This window comes from Suricata suricatta, chromosome 8 (genome assembly GCF_006229205.1).
Source record: "Suricata suricatta isolate VVHF042 chromosome 8, meerkat_22Aug2017_6uvM2_HiC, whole genome shotgun sequence".
NCBI classification, from domain to species: Eukaryota; Metazoa; Chordata; class Mammalia; order Carnivora; family Herpestidae; genus Suricata; species Suricata suricatta.
Window position 1 is genome coordinate 78705596 of NC_043707.1, and position 22002 is coordinate 78727597.

Here is a 22002-nt window from a genome sequence, read left to right on the forward strand (position 1 = left end):
TGTGATAAAGCTAAAAGATCTGGCAATTTAGAAGTAAAATACAGGGACACTTTACTACCCTGAAAATCAGGCCGAGATCCCGCTAGGCCGGGCCGACGTTTTCGGGTACATCTCCGCGTCGTGTCCCGGGAGCGCTTCTCCCAGGCGCACTCCTGGTTGGGGTGCTCTCGAGATAACTGTTGCGTCGTCCTTACGCGTGTCGACGTCACCCACTTTCCCATGGATACACGGAATGACCCATGGAGGAAAATTCACCCACACTCCCTCTCCAAGGCGGCAACCAATAGAAAGCAACCATTTTTTTTCTTTAGGTTTTCAGAAATCGAGCCAACCGGGGTCGCCGCGCCAATCTTACCCACTACCCCGGAAGTATAACCACACAGTCTCAACACGCGACTGCACGTAGAGGTAGGCGCCAAACCAAATAAATAAATAAATAAACTCCACTCTCGCGATATTGTAAACACACTTCTCGCGACGTCTCTCTACTTCACCTTGTTTTTTCAGTCCCACCCCCACAACAGCGCCTTGCTTCAAAATATCGCGAGATTTTCTCTTCTCAGTCCCCGCCCCTTTACGGCACGATGGTCGCACAAGAATGTGATACAGCCTCGACCGCCGCCATTTTCTTTCTTTCTTAGCAGTTGGCTGAGTGCAGATCTCTGCGAAGAAGCGGCAGCGGCCTCTGTAGCGTAGACATGGCAGACTACTCAACGGTGCCTCCACCTTCCTCTGGCTCAGCTGGTGGTGGAGGCGGCGGCGGTGGTGGTGGAGGAGTTAACGATGCTTTCAAAGATGCGCTGCAGAGAGCACGGCAGGTAAGTCTGGACCGTGCGGCGGGATCCCGAACGCTCACCGTAATTGGCCGTTGGCTGAGTAGGCCGCTACTTCTTCGCGCATGAGGAAGCGGAAAGTGCCCTTCCGGGCTCGGAAATGTGTGGAGGCTCACGGTTCCCACGTTGGTAATACAGTTTAGAGGCTGGAACCCGATTTTGTGTTTCTTAATGTTTAAGCCATTTAGAAACTCATCGCGTGTTAGGCATTGACGGTTTTAGGTCTTTCGCTTCCGCGGTAGTTCCGCTTCCTTCTCCGAGGAGTTAGCTTGGCATTTCCTTGTTCTCAGAATGAACATTCTCCTCCATGGGATAAAGCGCGCGTAGTTTTACACAATAGTATGGAAGGTTCTGGTAATGAATTTGGGAGAGGACTAGGGTTTGTCCTCAGGAATCGTAGTAAGGAAGGGATATGTCAGTAAAGCAGTTTTCACAGCTTCCAGCTCATTAGAGCTCTCTCGAAATTAATATTTCGGTATCGTTCACTTTGATACCTACAAGGAAGAGACTTCAAAGAATACGAGTATCCCAGGCTGGAATCCTTCCTCAGAGCGGGATTTACGTGTCCGTGTGTTCTACCAGTCCTTCCCCCTTATTTCTCAAAATGGCTTCAGCCCATTATACCCGAAGTTTCAGTTTGAATCTGCCTCTCTGTTCAGAGTCGTAAACTGACCAGACCTCTTTGTATTACGTAGGTGCGTACATTTGCCTCCAGGCAGTTCTTTCCTAAATGAAAGCTGCTGAGAAAAACTACTCCCGGAAATTTAAAGACTTCTTAATTTGAAGTTTACCTTTATTAGGTAAACATAATTGTAACTTAAAATGTCATGATGTTGGTATGTATTTTGTATGTAAGCAAAATCTTATTCTCCTTATGACATTATGCGTATTAGGTGCTGGACTTTTTTAGATATTGAACGCTAATCAGAAACTTATTTTTGTGGTGTGTCTTGTTTTCATAAAGGAATTCACTTCGTTAACCTTTTTCATCCTCCAGTTCCACTAAAGGATCATTTGAGTCAAGCTGCAAATACAGTCATCATCTGTAACAATAAGCTCTTTTTTAAAATAATGTGAACATGTTACAAATAAAAATTCACCTGTACTTGTTTATAATTAGAAATACTCATCAGCAAAAAGTTACTTTTAATGTTAACTCGGCCATTTTTTTACTTGAATTTTATTCTGAACATTTTATAATAGCGACTGAAACATTTTTTAAATGACACTGTTAGTGGAGTTTTATTAGATTGGGTTAGAAGACTCACCTGAATTATTTTATTCAACCAGTATATTGAATTAATTTGTGCCACAGATGGTACTTAGATAGTAGAGGGTTTTTTACTGTGTGACTTGGATTTCTGCCTTCTAGGAAGTGATGATACAGTCAAGGAACCAAATGCAAATGAATGGTAGTGTCTATTAATGCTTTCAGACAGGAGTGGACACAAATAGGCACCGTTAACTTATCCACTTGTTCTGTAAACATTTAGAGTTCCTGCTATGAGTCAGGCCCTGTACACAACACCAAACTGTGGGGTGCCTAACTGCCAAAGTAAAGGACTGATACTTTAAGCAAGACATTAGAGAATGTGTGAGAGTTGGTCAGTGGAGAAAAGAAGCAGTGAGTGCAAAGGTATGGGAGTTTTTGGAATGACAACCGTGAATGAAGTCACTGGAGGATAATGTTGGTTGGGGGAAAGAGGGTGGAAATGAGGTGAGTACAGGTGGGTCCAACTTCTGAAAGACTATGGGTAGCCATGCTTTAATTAAATATTGAACCTCATTATTGGCTAAGCTGTAATTTCCTGATTAAGTTAGACTGCTTTTTTTAATACAGAAATTGTCCTCAAACTATAGATTACTGGTACTTTCTTTTTATGCCAGTAGGTCAGGTGCTTTAGTGTCCTTGTTGTAATGATATGACTTTCTACAGATGTCTTCTTGTAGTAATTTGAATTTTTTTTTTTTTTTACAGAACTGATCTTAAACCTGAGATTTCCAAATATAGCTTTTGAGTTGAATTTCTTCTTCTGATTACATTTGAAGATGTCTTTATATGTCCATTGTAGCTGCTTGTCTGATTATATAAATGGAATACAGGGAGGAGTACTTGGACTGAATGAACAAGTTTAGGTTAACATCTGAACTACTTTTTTCATACTTACATTAAAAGCATACTGGATTATATTTCCAAAATACCCATCTAACCTTAGGTTTCTTTTCTTTGTCTGGCGTATTGTGCCATGTTCTTGGAAGGAAGAGGAGATATAAGGATAGCTCCTTGCCCTCAGAGAACTGTGTACTAGTGGGGATGTTGTTGACATTTTTTATCTGGACGATTCTTTGTTAATGCAGGGTAAGTGAAGTGGATCCCTGGTCCCTACCTAGCTCTTTTTGCCATCTAGTAGTTTAGACCAAGTTGCCCAGTCATATTTCCAGAGAATCCTGATGGCTTATTTTTTAATGTGAAATTTAGATACTCTCTTAGCCAAAGTCAGCACAGGAGCACCAGATTGCTACTCTAGTTTAGGGTTTCCAACCTGTATGTACACTTTAGAGATTTATATTTGTATATTTTAAGCTGTAATTCCAGAGGGTGAGGTTGGTGATCACACTAAATAATCAGTTCTGTCTCAGAAACACTGGGAAATCAAAATGTATCTCTCTACTCCCCGCCCCCCTTTGAGGTTATGTGAAGATAGAAGTGAATCAGAGTGGGACTAGATGAATGGTAGATCACAAGTTAAGCAGGGTTATCAGCCCTGATTCCTTCACTTCTAAACAGCTATTAGTCTTTAAGTACTCCGTTATTCTTGAAATCTCTTTCTTGATGATTGTAAAGTGATTTGGAATGCATTATGTTGTTTGAATGCAGTGAAGATTCTTTAAAACAGAATTATTGACCTTTCAGTTAGCATTAATCTCAGCTGAAAACTAGCACTTGTGGGGCTACTGGATGGCCCAGTAGGTTAAAGGGTCAACTCTTGGTTTTGACTGAATTTGAGCCCTGCATCAGGCTCTGCACTGACAGCCTGGAGCCGCCTCGGTTTTCTGTCTCCCTCTCTCTCTCTCCCCCTCCCCTGCTCACTCTGTCTCTCTCAAAAATAAAATAGAATAATCATTAAAAAGAAAAAACTGGTACTTGCGTATGGTTTGGGTATTTTGTTTTTATATTTTGTGGCAGGATAGCAAAACTTGATATTTAAGAATATTCCTCTGTTGGGAGTGGGCAGTATCGTGTCATTACAGATGGCTGTTAGTATTTTTTTTTACTAAGAGCTCTTCTTTAATGTCTTTGTATTGTTTCTGAATTTTTGAATTGGTGTAACATTCTTTTGAGTGAATGAGGTATCAACTTTTCGTTTTCATTTGGATAGTTTTAGAACTATTCAGTGACTAACAGGGAGGTATAAATAAGTATTCTTTTGGGGCGCCTGGGTGGCTCCGTCGGTTAGGTGTCCAACCTCAGCTCAGGTCATGATCTCACAGTTTGTGGGTTCAAGCACCGCATCGGGTTCTGTGCTGAACTGTCAGCACAGAGCCTGGAGCCTGCTTCAAATTCTGTGTCTCCCTCTCTGCCTCTGCCCCACTAATGCTCTTGTTTCTGTCTCTCAAAAAAATAAATAAATGTTAAAAAAAATTTTTTTAAATAAGTATTCTTTTTCTATGCAGTTCTTTGAAGTTAAAGGAGTACTACTCTGCAAACTCCTTTAGCATTTATAAAAGCTAACTGCAGAAGGTATTCACAGCTTAAACCCTTTTCCTATCATCAGTAGTACCGAACAGTAGTTAGTCTTCTCTGGCCTGAAATACTTCAGTGCCCATCAGTGCCACCCAGTGTATTTAAGTTCCTAAGGAACAATTCAGATGTTAAGCCCTTTGTTAAGCAGTTGTTTTTAGGTGTGATGATGAGACCTTTCGGAAAAGAAATAAGCTTTTAATTAGATCTCAAAGACACGGGACAGGCTTTTGAAAAAGTGAAAGGATGATTAAGGAGGGTTAGAGCTGAAGTCCGACGCTCAACCGACTGAGTCACCCAGGCTCCCACCCCTCCAAGCCTTTTTTAAATTAAGAATTTTAATATTTAGTCCTGATATGTTTTGAGTTAGGAGTTTGCATTTACAGCTGAGGAAAAGTGAACTTTAGAAACCCTAAGAAGTACAGTTGACATATGCAAACTGCTACATATAAGTGATAAGTAAGTGGATTTTAAGACTTAAGCCGTTGAATACAGTTTTCTAACTGTAATGAAGCTTGAAGCAGTTGGTTTTTCATTAGTCTCTGGGGGAATTCTAGACACCAGAAGTTTGGTTTTCCTGTGTAATTTTTTTTTTTATCATGGAAAATCTCGAACATACTCAATAATATAATGAACTCCTGTGAGCCTCACCCATCCTCAGTGGTCACCCCTTATAGTAATTAGCATGGAGCTGTGTAGAAATTGGAAATCTCCACCATGGACTATGTAATCTGGAGTTACAGTCTCTCAAGATTTTTTCAGCTGTAAAATGGCTCCTTAGTATCCTTAATTCATAGTGTTGTTTTGATGATTTAGTGACAAAATGAATATAAAACATAGTGTGGAGTTTGAATTATTGCTGACACTCAGCAATATTCGTTTCATTTTCCCTTTCATAGACAAATGGAGTCAATATCCACTGATTGTGTCCTACTTGTTATGTGAAGCTGGTTCATCTCATATGATGTTTGTTTAGTTAAATGCAAGCAGTTATTTGCCCCATTCTTTAAGAGTGAAATGATTTATGGTTCTGTGGCTGAGATTTTTCTTAAAGGTACAGCTTTCCAGGCTTCCCACCATGCCCTATTGTTTCTATAGAACAAGACTGATAGAAATACATTGCAAGCCACGTACTTTACTTAATGCAACATGCCCAAATACTACCATTTTAACATGTGTCCAATATTTTTTTAAAAATTAGGGTGCTTTCAGTTCTTTATGTTTGTTTCAGGTTTTCAGTATCCACTATGTATTTAACATTTAAATGATTTCAGTTTGGCTTAGCGACTTTTTAAGTACTTAGTAGCCATAATTGGCTAGCATTTAACTTATTGGACAACACAGCCTTAAAGTCCTCTAATGTGTTCACATTCTTTGTGCCCACAACACATTTTTTGAAGAGTCATGGGAGAGCCATGGAGAAGAATTAGGACCCAGATTTTCCTCAAAGCTATTTATTTGGTAATTCGATTCTGAAGATTGCTGGTTATTTCTTTGTTCTTACAGAGATTTATCAGAAGCTTAGTTCTAGACTATCTATGATTACTTGTTAACTCTGTTAGGTTATTAAATGTCATAATACATTGATTTGTAATTTTCTTTCAAATTAATTTACTTATGTATTAGATATTTAGCATATATATTTATGAGGAAATTTAGCACTGAGTAGTATATATGAAGCTATTCTTAATGATGGTGTGGTTTTGTTTTTTTAAGATTGCAGCAAAAATTGGAGGTGATGCTGGTACATCACTGAATTCAAATGACTATGGTTATGGGGGACAAAAAAGACCTTTGGAAGACGGAGGTAAGTTATAAGTATTTTAATTGTTTTACACACAAGTTTAGTTGAAGGTGATTTTCAATATTTTTCAAGTATTCTTTTATTGAAACATTACTTTTATAATAAGGTTCCTAAAATTGTAAGGTTTATAATGGCCTCAGAAGGAAAGGGGGGAAAAGACCTTAGACAAGGTAGGTAAAATTTTGAGTTAATCAGCAAGTTTTGTCTTAGTAGAAAACATTTTCTCTTTTTTAGGATTGTGCCAGATTGACTGTTTGCACAGACAACTTGTTTACATACTGAAAAGAACAAAAATATAAAATGTTTAGAAGACATTTCACTAGTTTTTTTTCTTCATATGTGAATTAATCTTTATATGCTATGTTTTCATTATTTTGTTATTTCAGATTTCACTTTAAAGGTTGATGTTGCTATAGTTTGCTACTCTAGTGTGTTGCAGGTTATATCTTTTTTTTAATGTTACTTTTTTTTAGTACTTTGTTTTGTGTTTCAGGTTTAACTCAAAATGTGGCTTAAAACAGTAGATTTACAGTGCTTTGTATTTTTTTTAAAAAACATAATTGTTGATGCTTCTGAACTTAAGAAGTCTGCAAGTATTTTTTTTGTTTTAGATTTGATATATGAATTTTGATGCATCTTTTTTGCCATTTTATTTATTTAATTTTTTTTTTTAAAGGAGGATTCTGAATGAGCCTATAGAATGTATTTGTAGCTTTTGACCAGGTGTACTTGGTTTCCTTTTATTTAAGTGTCTTTCACATTTATAGTGAGGTTTTAATATACAAAAAAAATGAGCTAATGATGCTTCAGATGTTGTATGTAATGTATTCTTTTTATTTTATGTGTAGATGGCTCTTGGACAAGTCCGAGCAGTACAACACACTGGGAGGGAATGCCCTCTCCTTTTAAAGGCAGGAATTTTTATTTATTACCTGTGTTTAGTATGTAAACGTGAAATAACCCAGTGGATTCTTAAATGGACACAAATATTTCTTGGATTACGTGTCTGAATTTTTGCTGCACAACATTCTGATGTTTAAACATTTAAGTTTGAAGGGGGGGAGGAAAATGTAGTACTTTCAGATGTAGGTTGTCTATTCTAAGGTATGCATTGTATTCATCTGTGTAAAGGATGTAGATGAAGGTAGTCATGTAGTTGCTTTGAGTTTTTCTGCTGAAGTTTATGCCGTGAAATGTTTGGTTAGGAGCAGTAGAATAGTTTAGATTGAGATTGCCTTGTAATGTGATTTTTTTATTTATTTATTTTGCATAGCCTTGTGGTCACTGTCAGATACACTCAACTTTTGATATGTCAAATTTTCACATTCTGATAGGTTCTGTTTTTCTTCCAGTCTTCAATTCCTACAGTGGGAAGCATCATTAGCCTTTAGCATGTGATATTTTGCTAGTAATGGACCTAAGTACTTTGTCTTGTATCATTCTAAAGTGCTTAACATACATTAAGGTCAGTGATTTGATACAATCAAAAAGAATTTTTTTTAAATGTCTGTGCATCTTTTAAACCTGAAAAGAATTAAAGAAATGTAATGTTTCTTTTGAATATTAGAGTCTGGGATAAGTGTTGGCACTTTTGGTTCAAATGATAAACAATTACCGTCAAGTGTTTACATTGATACTCTTACTTGGGCATGGGTTAGCTAAGTCTTATATTTGTACTTATTGGCAAAAAGTTAAAAAGCTCTTAATTTTGCAGATCAACCAGATGCTAAGAAAGTTGCTCCTCAAAATGACTGTAAGTATTTTAAATCGGGTCAAAAGCTAAAGTAACTGGATTTTAATATTAGGGTTTTGTTTCTATTTTTTGTTGGGTATCTTTGGAGTTAGTTGAAGGCCATGAATATCCTTATCTTTGTAAATATGTATTTCTTACTTTTATAATCTCCAACTTCATTTATGGCCAGGTATATATTAATAGGATTTGGTTGCTAAATTATTTTGTATAACTATTTTTTAACTTAAGCCTACACCCCTTGAGAAAGGACAGGTTTTTCCCCTCTATGTCATTGCTCATGATCTCTGCCATTACACTGACTTTCTTGTCTACTGTCAATGTTAATTTATTTTGCATAAAATTTTACTGTCAAGGAAAGATTTTAGAATTGCTAAATACGATTGTATTATTAAATATGTGTGAAACTTAGTTTTCATTTTATTTTTATTTGATTTTTTGGTAGCTTTTGGAACACAGTTACCACCGATGCATCAGCAGCAAAGGTATAGTGAAATGCTTTTCAGAGAGTTCTTTGCAAATTTTAGTTGAACTGTCTAAAAACACAACCAAGTTAGTGTATAGTGAATGTGTGTGGTCTGCATAATTTTTTTTGCATATTAGAATTCATTTCCCTCCATTTAAGAAGGTGATACAAAAGGATAATTTTTCCTTTTGAGTGACATACATTTATAATTTGGAAGGAAGGGTGGAATTAGCCACACTTTAGAAGAACTAAAGTGAATTAAAAGTAATTGTTAAGATAACAATCCTTGAACTCCACCATACCCTTTACAGTGATGCCTTTGGACTCTTCATCTACTACCATACCTTATGACTTGATGTGTGGATTCTGACTTGAACTAGTCACGCTGTGTTTTGACTATGGAGACGTGCCTGAAAACTTAGTTTAAGCCTTTAGACTTCAGTTTTTATTTGTGGGTTACCTTTTATGTGTAAACAAATTTTCTTTCTTTGAAGGAAAATGTTAGTTTTTGTTATTTGTTAGCAGGTCTGTAATGACAGAAGAATACAAAGTTCCAGATGGAATGGTTGGATTTAGTAAGTAATTAATTTTTAAAGCTTTGAAAACAATCAAAATATATTCTACAGTTTTTTAGCAACTAATTTTTTTTTCTTACTAGTAATTGGCAGAGGAGGTGAACAGATCTCACGCATACAACAAGAATCTGGATGCAAAATACAGATAGCTCCTGGTAATGTTACTCTCTGGCTGTTTTCAAAATTAGAAAAGTAGCTAGTGAATGATACTGTTAATCTTCTCTTGGCTTAAAACTTTTTTGGTGTTGTTTTTCATTGTAGACAGTGGTGGCCTTCCAGAAAGGTCTTGCATGTTAACTGGAACACCTGAATCTGTCCAGTAAGTATAAAATCCTGCCTGAAGCCAGTGCATCCTTCCTATTGGAGGGAGGAGATTGCCTGCACAATTGAACTGATGTTGTTCTGTCAAACAACATATCAAGGCTTGAAAATTCCTCCATCTTAACAGAAACCATCCTTGAACCCCACATATTATAAATTTTATGTATTCTTAAATTTTTAACTTCAGCCTTGATCTCTTTTTCTAAATTTTAGACACCTGTCAAGCTGCTTACTTAATATCTATACTTGAATGTCTAATAGACATCTCAAACTGTAGATTGTTAAAAGAGAGATAATTGTTTTTTGTACCATTCCCCCCTGCTTTCTCTTTTACTCCTCTTAATCATCTCAGTGTATGGCAACTCTGTTTTAATACTTTGATTTTTTTTTTCCTTCGGCCTCAGTTTATTCATAAGGAACTCTTGGGTCATTTTTCTTCATAATGGATTTGTAATCTAGCCGCTCCTTGCCACTTCTATACTGTCATCTTGTCGGTGACATCATTTGCCTATGTTTCAACATTTCCATTCTTTTTAGCCTTATTCAGCAGTAGTATATTCTTAAAAGAGTATAGCCATAGTGTTTATTTTTTAAATGTTAATCCGTTCATATCTCTACTTTGCTGAAATCCTCCAGTGCTTCACCACTTAGAGTAAAAGTCAGTGTTGTTATCATGGACTGACTTACCTGCCACCTTTCTCATTTCATTTTTTACTACTCTTCTCCCACTTGACTCTGTTTAAGCCTGGTTTATCTTCTTTTCTTTTAGCACAACCAAGTATGCTTCTCATAGGAGTATTTTGCAGATTCAATTTCTTTGCTCTGGAATATTTTCCCACATATATTTTCATAGTTACTCCTCCTTTTCTCTTAGTTCTTGGTTCAAGTGTCTCCTTATTGGTAAAGTTTTTCATGTGTCTTTTGCATAAAATAGTATACCTTTACACATAGACATTCTGTCCCCCTTACCCCATTTTGATTTTTGTCTATAGCTCTTAACCAAATATGTATCTTTTTAACATGCTGTTTTTAACTTATTTAATCAAATTAAACTGTACCAGCGGAACCTGTCTTTATTGTTCAGCATTGTAACTCTGTTATCTAAGATAGTACCTAATAGATAGCTGACATTTCTTAAGTATTTTTGAATGAATAAATAAGTTTTAACATGTGTGACCATACTGATGATTTAAAAATCAAAATACATCATTTAGTTCTAGGCAAAATTCAGCTCAATTCTTAGATAACTTTAGAAGTAGAATGCTACTTCTTAGAAATTTTGGAATATTCTCAAAAACACTGAAAATTATCTAGAAATTTTATTGCATAGTTTGATTCTTTGACCATGATGGCATTTTTCTCAATTAAAATTGTTAAATTAGCCTTAAGCCCCCTAAACCTGAATTGTGATGGGAGAAGTTCCTGATCATATTATTTTCTATTTCTTTGTTTGGATAAGGTTTTATTATGCTGTAACTTATTCTTGCCTCTTTATTTGTTAACTGTTAACAGATCAGCAAAACGGTTACTGGACCAGATTGTAGAAAAGGGAAGACCAGCCCCTGGCTTCCACCATGGTGATGGACCAGGAAATGCAGTTCAAGAAATCATGATTCCAGCTAGCAAAGCAGGATTAGTTATTGGAAAGGGGGGAGAAACTATTAAACAACTTCAGGTATTATTGTGTTTGTAAAATGATTACTTTTCATCCTATTTAGAAGCCAGTTTCCTTCCACTCCCCTTTTGTTAATACGTGTGATTTCTGTAACAGGAGCGGGCTGGAGTTAAAATGGTTATGATTCAAGATGGACCTCAGAACACTGGTGCTGACAAACCTCTTAGGATTACAGGAGACCCATACAAAGTTCAAGTAAACTTAAGTTTATATCTTAAAAAGAAGGATTTGGGGGGAAAATGGGCAAAACATGCATGAATAATTACAGTATTTTGAGACATACTTTCTAAATTTGGTGATTTTTTTTCCCCCCTCCACTTCAGCAAGCCAAGGAAATGGTGTTAGAGTTAATTCGTGATCAAGGTGGTTTCAGAGAAGTTCGAAATGAGTATGGGTCAAGAATAGGTGGAAATGAAGGGATAGATGTAAGTAAAAATACCCATTCAATAATGGTTGTGTACTGATTCGTAAATACATGTGTTTTTTCTGTTCTGTGTTACATAGCCATTTTTAACACTGTAACCCCCGACCATTTGTGCCTTGGAGTGCAGAATGTGTAACTTGTATTTTGTTACCCTATTTGATGGCCTATCAAAGCAAAGTGCTATTTATACTTTTATGATTTGAGGTAGATTAATTTTTAGGAAATTGTTTTCTTAATACTTAGTCTTCTTTGCATAAGGTCCCCATTCCAAGATTTGCTGTTGGCATTGTAATAGGAAGAAATGGAGAGATGATTAAAAAAATACAAAATGATGCTGGTGTTCGAATACAGTTTAAGCCAGGTGAGTACATATATTTAATTTTCTAAGTGTTGGTAGCAATTACTTTTGACATCTATTTGTTGCTAAATAGATTCATTTTGTTTTTTTTATTTGAAGATGATGGAACAACACCTGATAGAATAGCACAAATAACAGGACCTCCAGACCGATGTCAACATGCTGCAGAAATTATTACAGACCTTCTTCGAAGTGTTCAGGTTTGACAGATGTTAACTATTTTCATTATTTTGTTTTCATTTACAAAATACTTTCTGGGATGCCTGGGTGGGTCAGGCAGTTAAGCCTCTGGTCATGATATCATGGTTCCTAAGTTTGAGCCCTGCATCAGGCTCCACACTAACAGCACAGAGTCTGCTTAGGACTCTCCTCTCTCTGTCCCTCCTCTGTGTATGCATCCTCACTCTCTGTCTCTGTGTGTCTCTCAAAATGAATAAATTTTAAAAAGTCTTTTTTTTCAAGCCTGAAAGTGCCCCCCTTCCCTTTTAGTTTTTGATCAGAATCTGTATGATGATATTTTGCTAAAACTAGAAAGGTAGCTTTAAGGTAAGACATCTTGGAGCAGAAAGGGAAGTACATAAGCACACTCGCTGTCTTATGCATCCCAGTGTAAAAAGAACAAATGGTGGGTAGGTAGTACTTGGTTATTTGGGCTAAGTCATCTCCCAGCTTCTTTAAATTTCTGGCTTAAGAAAATAGACATGTAATGACTTTACCATGGAAAGAATATACTTCTCTGCTGACTTTACTTTCCTTGTCTTTCCCTTCTTTAGGCTGGTAATCCTGGTGGACCTGGACCTGGTGGCCGAGGAAGAGGTAGAGGTCAAGGCAACTGGAACATGGGACCACCTGGTGGACTACAGGAATTTAATTTCATTGTACCAACTGGGAAAACTGGATTAATAATAGGAAAAGGCAATGTATTTTAAATAATGTTTTAATGTGTGGGTAAAAATGTTAACACATGACCTGATTTTTCTGGATGCTATTTCTCTTATAAAACAGTAGCAAAGATTTTTCCTTGGCTCTATTTTATGTTGGTTTGTAACAGAAACGTAAATGAAGGGCCTTATATGCATATAAAAAGAATGGGATTTGAATAACATTGGCTCCTGGAGAGTGGACCCACAGTTTGTGTAAGAAACTTTTGTTTTGACCCAAAAAGTGGTTTGAATGTCTTTGTGTCATTTGCTTTTTCCTTGCATCTTCTTAAAATTTAGAATTTTTAATAAGTGTGTTAGTTTAGGTTAGCTGTGAAAGCAGTTTATTGGAACCAAAGATTTTGATGAGTTACTTTTTGTTGTTACCATTGATTTTAGGTTAGGTTACGGACATACTAAGTTATGCCTTGAAACTTGAATGTATTTTAGGAGAAGGATGAAATACTTGCTTTATATAACTTGATTTAAAGTGTAGAATAAATGGAAAATTCTAATAGAATATTGGCAAATGGGATACTTCTCAAAACTTTTTTCTTAATGGCCCTTTTAGTTGTCCTTTTCTTTTAAATAGCTCCTCTTGTATCCTTTGACTCTTTAGAGAAATTACTGTGTTTTGGTTTTAGGAGGTGAAACCATAAAAAGCATAAGTCAGCAGTCTGGTGCAAGAATAGAACTTCAGAGAAATCCTCCACCTAATGCAGATCCTAACATGAAATTATTTACAATCCGTGGCACTCCACAGCAAATAGACTATGCACGGCAACTTATAGAAGAAAAGATTGGTGTGAGTATGCTTTAAATTTCAATTTATAAGGGTACCTGGTTGGCTCAGTCAATAGAGCATACGACTCATGATCTCTAGGTTGTGAGTTCAGGCCTAAGTTAGTGTAGAGCTTACTTACAAAATAAATAGATAACTACAATTTTTAATGGATCGTTAAATAGGTATTTGGATGTTCCTATAATAGCGATGTAAAAAATGCCAGTTTCTACTCCAGAGATCATAGGTTTCACCACAAAATGAATGCCTAAAACAGAAAAAATTCTGCAGCAGTGAAAAATAATTCAGTACACATTTGCAAGTATTTAGAACCTTGTGTGGGTAAATAAATAGATTGCATTACTTGCAGATATGATAATGAGGGTTGGTGGCAGGTGTAGAACATACTTGGAGGAGATGGGTGACAGGAATTCAGTATTTTTTAAGGGCTTAATGTACTCAACCCTGCTCAGTTAAATATGGATTAGATGCGTCCCACACTTTAGAAATTAACAAATCCATCCTAGACCATAATTTGGGGAGTTTTAAAATGTATACAAGTTGAATGCTTTCCACCTCTACACATGACAGTTCTTTTTTTTTTTAACGTGTATTTCTGAGAGAGACAGACACAGCTTGAGTGGGGGAGGGTCAGAGAGAGAGGGACACACAGAATCAGAATCAGGTTCCAGGCTCTGAGCTAGCTATCAGCACAGAACCTGACATGGGGCTCAAACCCACGAACTGTGAGATTATGACCTGAGCTGAAGTCAGCTGCTTAACCAACTAAGCCACCCAGGCGCCCCATGTCAGTTCTGATTCAATATGTCTGGAACAGGGCCCAGCATCTAGAAAGGTGTTCTAAGTGATTCTGATACACAGTCAAATTAAGTTTTTCCTTTAGAAAAGTTTCCTGGTAGTAGTACAAAAAAAGTAAGAGAAAGTAGTATTTTAATTGTATTCTTTTACTATATGGTATAAGAGTATTTTAAATGAGTAATAATAATTAGAATTTCTTAGGAAAATTGTCCTTGATGATTGCCATACTGTGGGAGGGATACAAATGAAGTTAGACACTGTTTCTGTCTTCTGGGAAAGACAAAAATAGATGTATAAAAGATAATATTAAACCAGGAGTACCTGGCTGTTTCAGTCAGTAGAGCATGTTACTCCTGATCATAGGGTTGTGAGTTTGAATCCAATGTTAGGTATAGAAATAACTTAGAAACTAAAAGAAAGTCTTGTAAAAATACATACAAAGATTGTAAGTTCTGTGGTATTGACAATAAGTGTGAAGGTTGGGGCATCCAACTTAATCTCCACTTGGGTCTTGATCTCAGGGTCCTAGATTTGAGCCCTGTGTTTGGCTCAGTGCTGGGCATGAGGCCTACTTAAAAAAAATACAGGTGCCTGGGTGGCTCAGTCACTTAGGTGGCTGAATTCTGATCTCAGCTCAGGTCATGATCTCCAGGTTCATGAGATTGATTGAACTCCCACTGTTAGCATGCAGAGCCTGCTTGGGATTTTCATTCTCTCTCTGTCCCTCCAGCGTGCGCATATGTGCTCGCTCGCTCTCTCTCTCTCTCTCTCTCTCTCTCTCACTCTCAAATCAATATTTTTAAGAAAATGAATGTAGGGGCATCTGGGTGGCTGAGTCAGTTAGGTGTCCTACATCAGCTCAGGTCATGATCTCATGGTTCACAAGTTTGAGCCTCATGTCAAGCTCTGTACTGATAGCTCAGGCCTGGAGCCAAATTTGGATCCTGTGTCTCCCTCTCTCTCTCTGCCCTTCCCCTGCTCACTATCTGTCTCTCTTAAAAATAAACATAAAATAAAAACATAAAAATAAAAATAAAAATTTGTAAGTGTAATTGAAAACATGAAAATAATTATAGACCCAGTATTAGCAGAGGTTGATGCTAGAAAAATGAATTAACATTTTGGTTTTGGTTTTATTCTTAGCATGTGTAGATCAAGGTTTCTTCTGGATTGTTGGGCAAAGAAGATAGGTTCTAGAGAAGCATTTCAGTTTGATAGTTACGAACATGGACTCTTGGGTAGCAGTTAAGCGTTCAAAATTTGGCTCAGGTCGTAATCTTGCAGTTCCCTGAGTTTGAGTCCTGCTTGGGCTCTGTGCTGACAGCTCAGAGCTTGGAGCCTGTTTCAGATTCTGTGTGTCTTTTTCCCTCTGCCCCTCCCCTGCTTGCTTGCTCTCTCAAAAATAAGTAAATATTAGAAAACCTTGAAAAGTTTTTGCAGTGAATGAGGAAATGAAGGAAAAATCTAAAATGTGTTGCTTGTAAGGCGCCTGGGTGGCTCAGTTTGTTGAGTGTCAGGCTTCAGCTCAGGTCATTATCTCGTGGTTTGTAGGTTCGAGCCCTGCATCAGACTCTGTGCAGACAGCTAGGTCAGAGCCTGGAGCCTGTCTTCGTTCGGATTCTGTGTGTCCCCTCTCTTTATGACCCTCTCCTGCTCACGCTCTCTCTCAAAAAATAAAATTAAAAAAAATAATAAAAATAAGTTGCTCGTGGTTATATATAAGGGTAAAAATGGAAGGTTATTTGGCCTTTGAATTGTTCAGCCATTACTGTTCTTCTGACTTTTTGTACATCTCTTTGCTTTTTTGTAGGGCCCAGTAAACCCTTTAGGGCCACCTGTACCCCATGGGCCCCATGGTGTCCCAGGCCCCCATGGGCCTCCTGGGCCTCCAGGGCCTGGAACTCCAATGGGACCATACAACCCTGCACCTTATAATCCGGGACCGCCTGGCCCTGCTCCTCAGTAAGTATTGTTTGATTCTGGGGTTTTCCCCCAAACATTCTAGCTTTTGGTAAATTGTATTTTTATATTGATTTCTATCTTTTTAGTGGTCCTCCAGCTCCTTATGCCCCTCAGGGGTGGGGAAATGCATATCCACACTGGCAGCAGCAGGCCCCTCCTGATCCAGGTAAAAGACATTTATCATTCATGTGTAATCTATTGTTTGTTTGCCATTCCTATTATATATATACTCTTCAATTTTCTAGTGTCATTTCTACATTGTGTGCCTTTTCTGCACTTGTTTCACTCTTTCAACAGGAGTGTTAGTTTCTGGTTTTACCACAGTTTGAGACTAGTGTGAATATGATCTATTTTCATGTAACTTTTTTCTACCTACATTTGACTTTCTCTCCTTTCAAAGTGATAAGAGCAGAGTGCTAAAAGCCAAAAGCTATAGGAAAAGTACAGTGTCTTAGTTTTAGATTCTAGTGCTACCAGATGTATGATGCATTAATTGTGACATTGTCCATGAAAGAAGAGAGTACACTTATTTATTTAATGATGTGAGCATCTAATGGAGCATTTAATACTTAAATTAGAGAACTTGAGAACTTTGGAGTTCTCAAATAAGATATATAAGCTGTTTTAGTCTTTTAATATTCCTGATACAGTAATTTCACATATTAGTAAAAATCAGGCCTCTGTTTAATGTCTGCATGTTAGAACTTAGAAATACATTTAGTTAACTGTTTTCTCTGTTCAGATCGGGATTTTTTATATATTACCTTCTATTCTGATATTGCATCTTCCACCCTCTAGTTTTCTTTTCATGATGGGGCATTCATTGAAACCAATTAACATTTATTTATGATCCTTCTTTCTCACCTACTACCTATCTTTTAGGCTTCTTTCACTGGAGTAGTTTCAAGGAAGGTACTGAATTATGGATTCCTTTCCATGCTAGTGTTTATTTTTTAAAGGAACCTGAATAATTGATTTAAGTGAAATTGTTTTAGTGAATTTTATTAAAACACTTATTTAATTATAGCCCTATATTTGTAACATACTTTATTAATTTCCTGGTCTTTCAAATATGGTGACCCATGGCAGTAACCAAATAACCACACCTTTCATTCAAGAAACAACTTGAGTGTGCTAAGATGTGGGTACACAAAGATTAGTTTACATTCTACAGCAGAAAAGTGCACTCCAGGTGTTAGCAATGCTATGATAGGTGGACTTTAAGTTAGTGTACAGTAATTTAAACTTCTTTTTTATTAGGTTTTTTTTTCCTTCATTTTTATTTTAGAGTTCACATGAGTAGGGGAGGGGCAGAGGGAGTGAGAGAAAGAATCCCAAGCCAGGCTCCTTGCCTGGCAGAGTCCATAGCAGAGCCTGATGCCATGACTCTGGGATCATGACCTGAGCCAAGTGTCAGATGCTCAACCAGCTGATCTTAGTTGTCCCTAAATGTCTTTAAAGAAATTTCTAAAGATTAAGAAAATCAAGAAGAGTTTGAGCAAGTTAAGGGGTGAATTTATATTGGAGAGGTTGGATCTGCAATATTGTACTATATGAGCACTGTTTGGATCAGTAATGTGATTGAGAAAACTGATGGGAATAAGATGTAGTCTCTGTATCACAGTCTCATTTTCCACTAGGAGTAATAGTGAAGTCATCACTGTAAGAAGTGGTTGAGAAATATGGTTTGCAGCATTGTCTTTGGAAAAGAAGTGATCCATTAGTTAAAAGATGGCATCTAGGGTTAGATATTGCTAACCAAATAATTCGTTTAGATGAAACTATTTTAGTTTAACATTTTTTTCTTATCTATAAAATGGTAAATGAAACAATATGATGATGTTGAGTGAATAAGTTCTCCATGTGTATTAGTTATATCTAACTGTAAGACTGGTTTTGTTACACAGTCTGCACATTCAAGAGTGCAAGTATTACTTTTCAGAGTCTGTTTTATCTCAGTTTCTCTAGCCAGAGATGGCGTTAAGTGAAATATTTGTATTAGTATGCAGGTAATCCAACTTAGAAAAGCAATACATTTATTACTTGAGGAAGAGGGTAATGGAGGGTAGATAATGCTTTACAATCATAGCACCTTAAAAATTGTATCGCTCTAGGGGTGCCTGGGTGGCTCAGTCGGTTGAGTGTCCGGCTTTGGCTCAGGTCATGATCTCACGGTTCATGGGTTCAAGCCCTGCGTCGGGTTCTGTGCTGATGTCTAGCTCAGAGCCTGGAGCCTATCTTCAGATTCTGTGCCTCCTTTCTCTCTGACCCTCCCCTGCTCAAGCTGTCTCTGTCTCTTTGTCTCTGTCTCTCTCTGAAAAATAAATAAAAGCATTAAAAACATTGTATCACTCTAGAAATTATTGCTCCTTCTTCCTCTAACTTCACCAGCCTTTATTAAACAGCTGAGACCTGCTACCCACTTATGATAAAAGATACAGATTTCTTATAGATACAGACTCTGGCTAAAGAAATTACATTCTGCTTGGTGATATAAACTAATAAAAATATACTGTAATGTCACACGATATTCTTGGTATAAAAGGACAGAATCAAGAAGAGGATTTCTATTTCTGAGAGGTCTCAAACTGTGACTGCATGAGTTGGGTTTTTATGAAGGATGAATGAGGAGTGCACATCCAGAGGAAGTAAAACATGGTCTGAGGCCAGATATGAGCACAGCAACTTCTGCAAAGTACAAGCAATTTACTGAGACCTTAGCTTGAGTGTTGGAAAAATATTGACAAAGAGGGGAAGATGAGGCTAGAATGGAAAGAATAAGCCAGATCATTAAAGATATTGGGTGATAATGTTACACTTAAAAGCTTTTGACAGCCCTGAAGTCTCTCTCTGGAATGAACGAACAATTTCAAGTAGGGCAGTGACATCAAGTGTATGTGTTAGGGTAATTAACCATGAACTATGATGAGATGAAATACAGCTGTTTTAAAATTCTTAGTTGTCTCTACATTGAAAACAAGACAAGACAAAACTCACAGTTTTAAAATAATTGTTTCTTGTACAGATAGTTCCTAGAAATCCTTTCCTTTAGTCATCTGCCATGTAGAACTGCTATGCTTGAGGCAAAACCAGGTTAGAAAAAAAACAAGGGCAGAGAATATTATAAGGCAAAGCATTGGATTTGGAAGCAAAAGATCTTTATTTTTATCACAACTGCCACTCAACTAGTTTTCTAAGAACTAGGAAAGTCGCTTAATTTCTGTACCATATTTTTCTGAAATTAAAGGAAATGATGACAATTAAAATAACAATTTAAAACTTCCCATTTACTGTTTTCAATATCCAGTTAATTTTGGGGTCTCTTTCTTTGCCAAAGAGGGCATGTTGAGTGTGTGTGTGAGAGAGAGTGAGTGAGCGAGAGAGATTATGGACTTTAGATGGAAACCTTGAATTTGTGTTTATTCTAGCTAAGGCAGGAACGGATCCAAATTCAGCAGCTTGGGCTGCCTACTATGCTCACTATTATCAACAGCAAGCACAGCCCCCACCTGCAGCTCCTGCCGGTGCACCAACTACAACCCAAACCAATGGACAAGGTAACTATGGTAACTAAAAATTTTATTTCATATGTAGAAATAGAAACTTAGGTTTGGGATTCTATATGAAGTACATCAGTGTATTAAACCTAAAAACTTTGAATATTATAGCTTTAGTAAGCAGACCTTTCTTTTTAAAAATAAGTTTGAAATAGTTTAAAATAATTGCATCTTACATAAAAGTTTAAGTTGTTAGATAACATTATAGAACAGCCAGATAACCTACCTGTTAATATTTTATTCTCCACTTTCCATTTGTCCCATTATCCTGTCATACATGTCCATATCCATTACCAGTAATTGAGACCAAGCTGTGCACGTTGTCCCTGTGCCCTTAAATACTCTTTCTGTATTACTTCAGTAATACATAACCCATCATACTGCCCTCTAAAACAGTAAGCATTGATACATCACTACAGTCCTGATTCAGAGCCTTTATTCAGATTTCACCAGTTGTCACATCAGTTTCTCTATTCTGGTCTAGGATCCCATCTGGTTTAAAAAAAAAAAAAAAGTACCTACTTTTTGTCTTGTGCGATGACTATCCAATTAGCATAGGTCACCTCAGTCCTCTCTCACAAAGGTAAGGTCATGATCATGAGATCCTACTTGGTATATGGCAGTATCTCAGAAATACTGCTATGTTCCTCTTCGTGCATTACATCAAGGGTCATATAATGCTGACCTGATTCATCCTTGGTGATAGTTACCATACTTCGTTGATCATGTTGGTGTCTGCTGGATTTCTTTACTGTAAAATTACCATTTTTCTCTTTGATATTAACAAATACATTTTGGAGAATTACACTGAGATGATAAGACTGTTCTGTTCCTTGTTGAATTTCTGCCCATTGGCCTTACCCTTTTTTCATGACATGCGTCTGATTCAACCAGAGCTATGGTGGTGATTTCTATTTACATCATTCTACTTTATATCAGTATGAACTCCTGTGTTATTTAACATCTTGTATTTTAAACTGTCTTTACTATTTTGATTATCAGATTGTTCTAACTTTGGTCAGTTAGGAGTACCTTTAAGATGGTTCCTGTATCCTTTTGAGATGTCTGTCACTCTTTTTTTACTTTTTAAATGTGTGTGTGTTTTTGAGCGGGGACTCGGGGGTGGAGAAGATCTGAAGCAGGCAGGCTCTGCTGACAGTAGCAAGCCTGATGTGGGGCTTGAACTCATGAACCATGAGATCATGATCTGAGTCAGAGTCAAATGCTTAACTGACTGAGCCACCCAGGCACCCCAGCATGTCTGTCATTCTTTAAGCACGTCTTTACTTTCCTGCACAAAAGATGCTTATTTTGTGCTTTCTGGGCCCAAGCCCTAAAATCAACCATTTTCCCAAGAAGCCCTGATTTCCTTTTAGCAGATGATGGTATTTGAGAGACCAACTCAGTGTGTTCATTTCTGCCAAGGTGTTGTTGCTTCTAGATCCTTTACAGATCTTGAATCTAACTAAAGAATTTATGTACATGTATGCTTGTGAATGCATATATGAAACATTGGTATTTATATATGTATATATTTCTAAAGCCATTATATTGCCTGCAGAATTCCACTGTAACACATCAGAGTACTTTCTGGCTTTTTCCTTTTCAGTGCCTATAAGTGGTGAAACAGTTGGTATCCTCTTACTTGACCAGTGAATTTACCTACCTGCTCAGTGTATCTCTTCTTCCATGTCCATTGACAAATTTTCTCGTTGATGGCCCTCTCTACCTCCTATGTCTTTGACGCCAGCAAGGATCCCACTACTACACAGCACCCTCCCTCCTACCCTTGCTCCCTATGGCAGGCCACTCCCACTTTCTCCATTCAAGGAATAGAAGGAAAGGGCCGAGATTGTCTTTTGAGACCATAAATTTTTTTTGTTGTTGTTTTTCTTGAACAAGGAGATCAGCAGAATCCAGCTCCAGCTGGACAGGTTGATTATACCAAGGCGTGGGAAGAATATTACAAGAAAATGGGTATGTTCTACATTTCTTTTTTATATGTTTAATTAAAT

The 22002-nt window shown here is 37.1% G+C and overlaps 2 protein-coding genes across 18 annotated transcripts in view; one reads left to right on the forward strand and one right to left on the reverse strand.

The window, feature by feature from the left end:
* The window catches only part of DNAJB4 (DnaJ heat shock protein family (Hsp40) member B4), a 45373-nt gene extending 45023 nt beyond the window's left edge, over window positions 1-350 (reverse strand). Inside the window, exon 1 of one of the 3 annotated variants that reach the window (XM_029947295.1) lies at window positions 59-350. In XM_029947295.1, the coding sequence (XP_029803155.1) occupies window positions 59-221 (163 nt within the window). In that variant the 5' untranslated portion in view covers window positions 222-350. The remainder of the gene's footprint in view (window positions 1-58) is intronic. The other 2 variants (XM_029947291.1, XM_029947293.1) reach the window with 2 other exon arrangements.
* Window positions 351-559: 209 nt separating this feature from the next.
* The window catches only part of FUBP1 (far upstream element binding protein 1), a 37219-nt gene continuing 15776 nt past the window's right edge, over window positions 560-22002 (forward strand). For 3 of the 15 annotated variants that reach the window (XR_003911763.1, XM_029947271.1, XM_029947270.1), the window contains exons 1-19: window positions 561-818; window positions 6292-6382; window positions 7228-7290; window positions 8094-8132; window positions 8575-8614; window positions 9118-9170; window positions 9254-9325; window positions 9432-9489; window positions 11004-11166; window positions 11263-11361; window positions 11490-11591; window positions 11849-11951; window positions 12048-12148; window positions 12722-12863; window positions 13513-13673; window positions 16279-16430; window positions 16517-16596; window positions 19859-19996; window positions 21890-21964. Coding sequence is in view for 14 of the 15 variants with exons in the window: in XM_029947271.1 (XP_029803131.1) it covers window positions 699-818; window positions 6292-6382; window positions 7228-7290; window positions 8094-8132; window positions 8575-8614; window positions 9118-9170; window positions 9254-9325; window positions 9432-9489; window positions 11004-11166; window positions 11263-11361; window positions 11490-11591; window positions 11849-11951; window positions 12048-12148; window positions 12722-12863; window positions 13513-13673; window positions 16279-16430; window positions 16517-16596; window positions 19859-19996; window positions 21890-21964 (1852 nt within the window). In the remaining variant the exon portion in view is untranslated. Of the gene's footprint in view, window positions 819-6291; window positions 6383-7227; window positions 7291-8093; window positions 8133-8574; window positions 8615-9117; window positions 9171-9253; window positions 9326-9431; window positions 9490-11003; window positions 11167-11262; window positions 11362-11489; window positions 11592-11848; window positions 11952-12047; window positions 12149-12721; window positions 12864-13512; window positions 13674-16278; window positions 16431-16516; window positions 16597-19858; window positions 19997-21889; window positions 21965-22002 lie in introns of all 15 variants that reach the window. The other 12 variants (XM_029947266.1, XM_029947268.1, XM_029947269.1 and 9 more) reach the window with 12 other exon arrangements.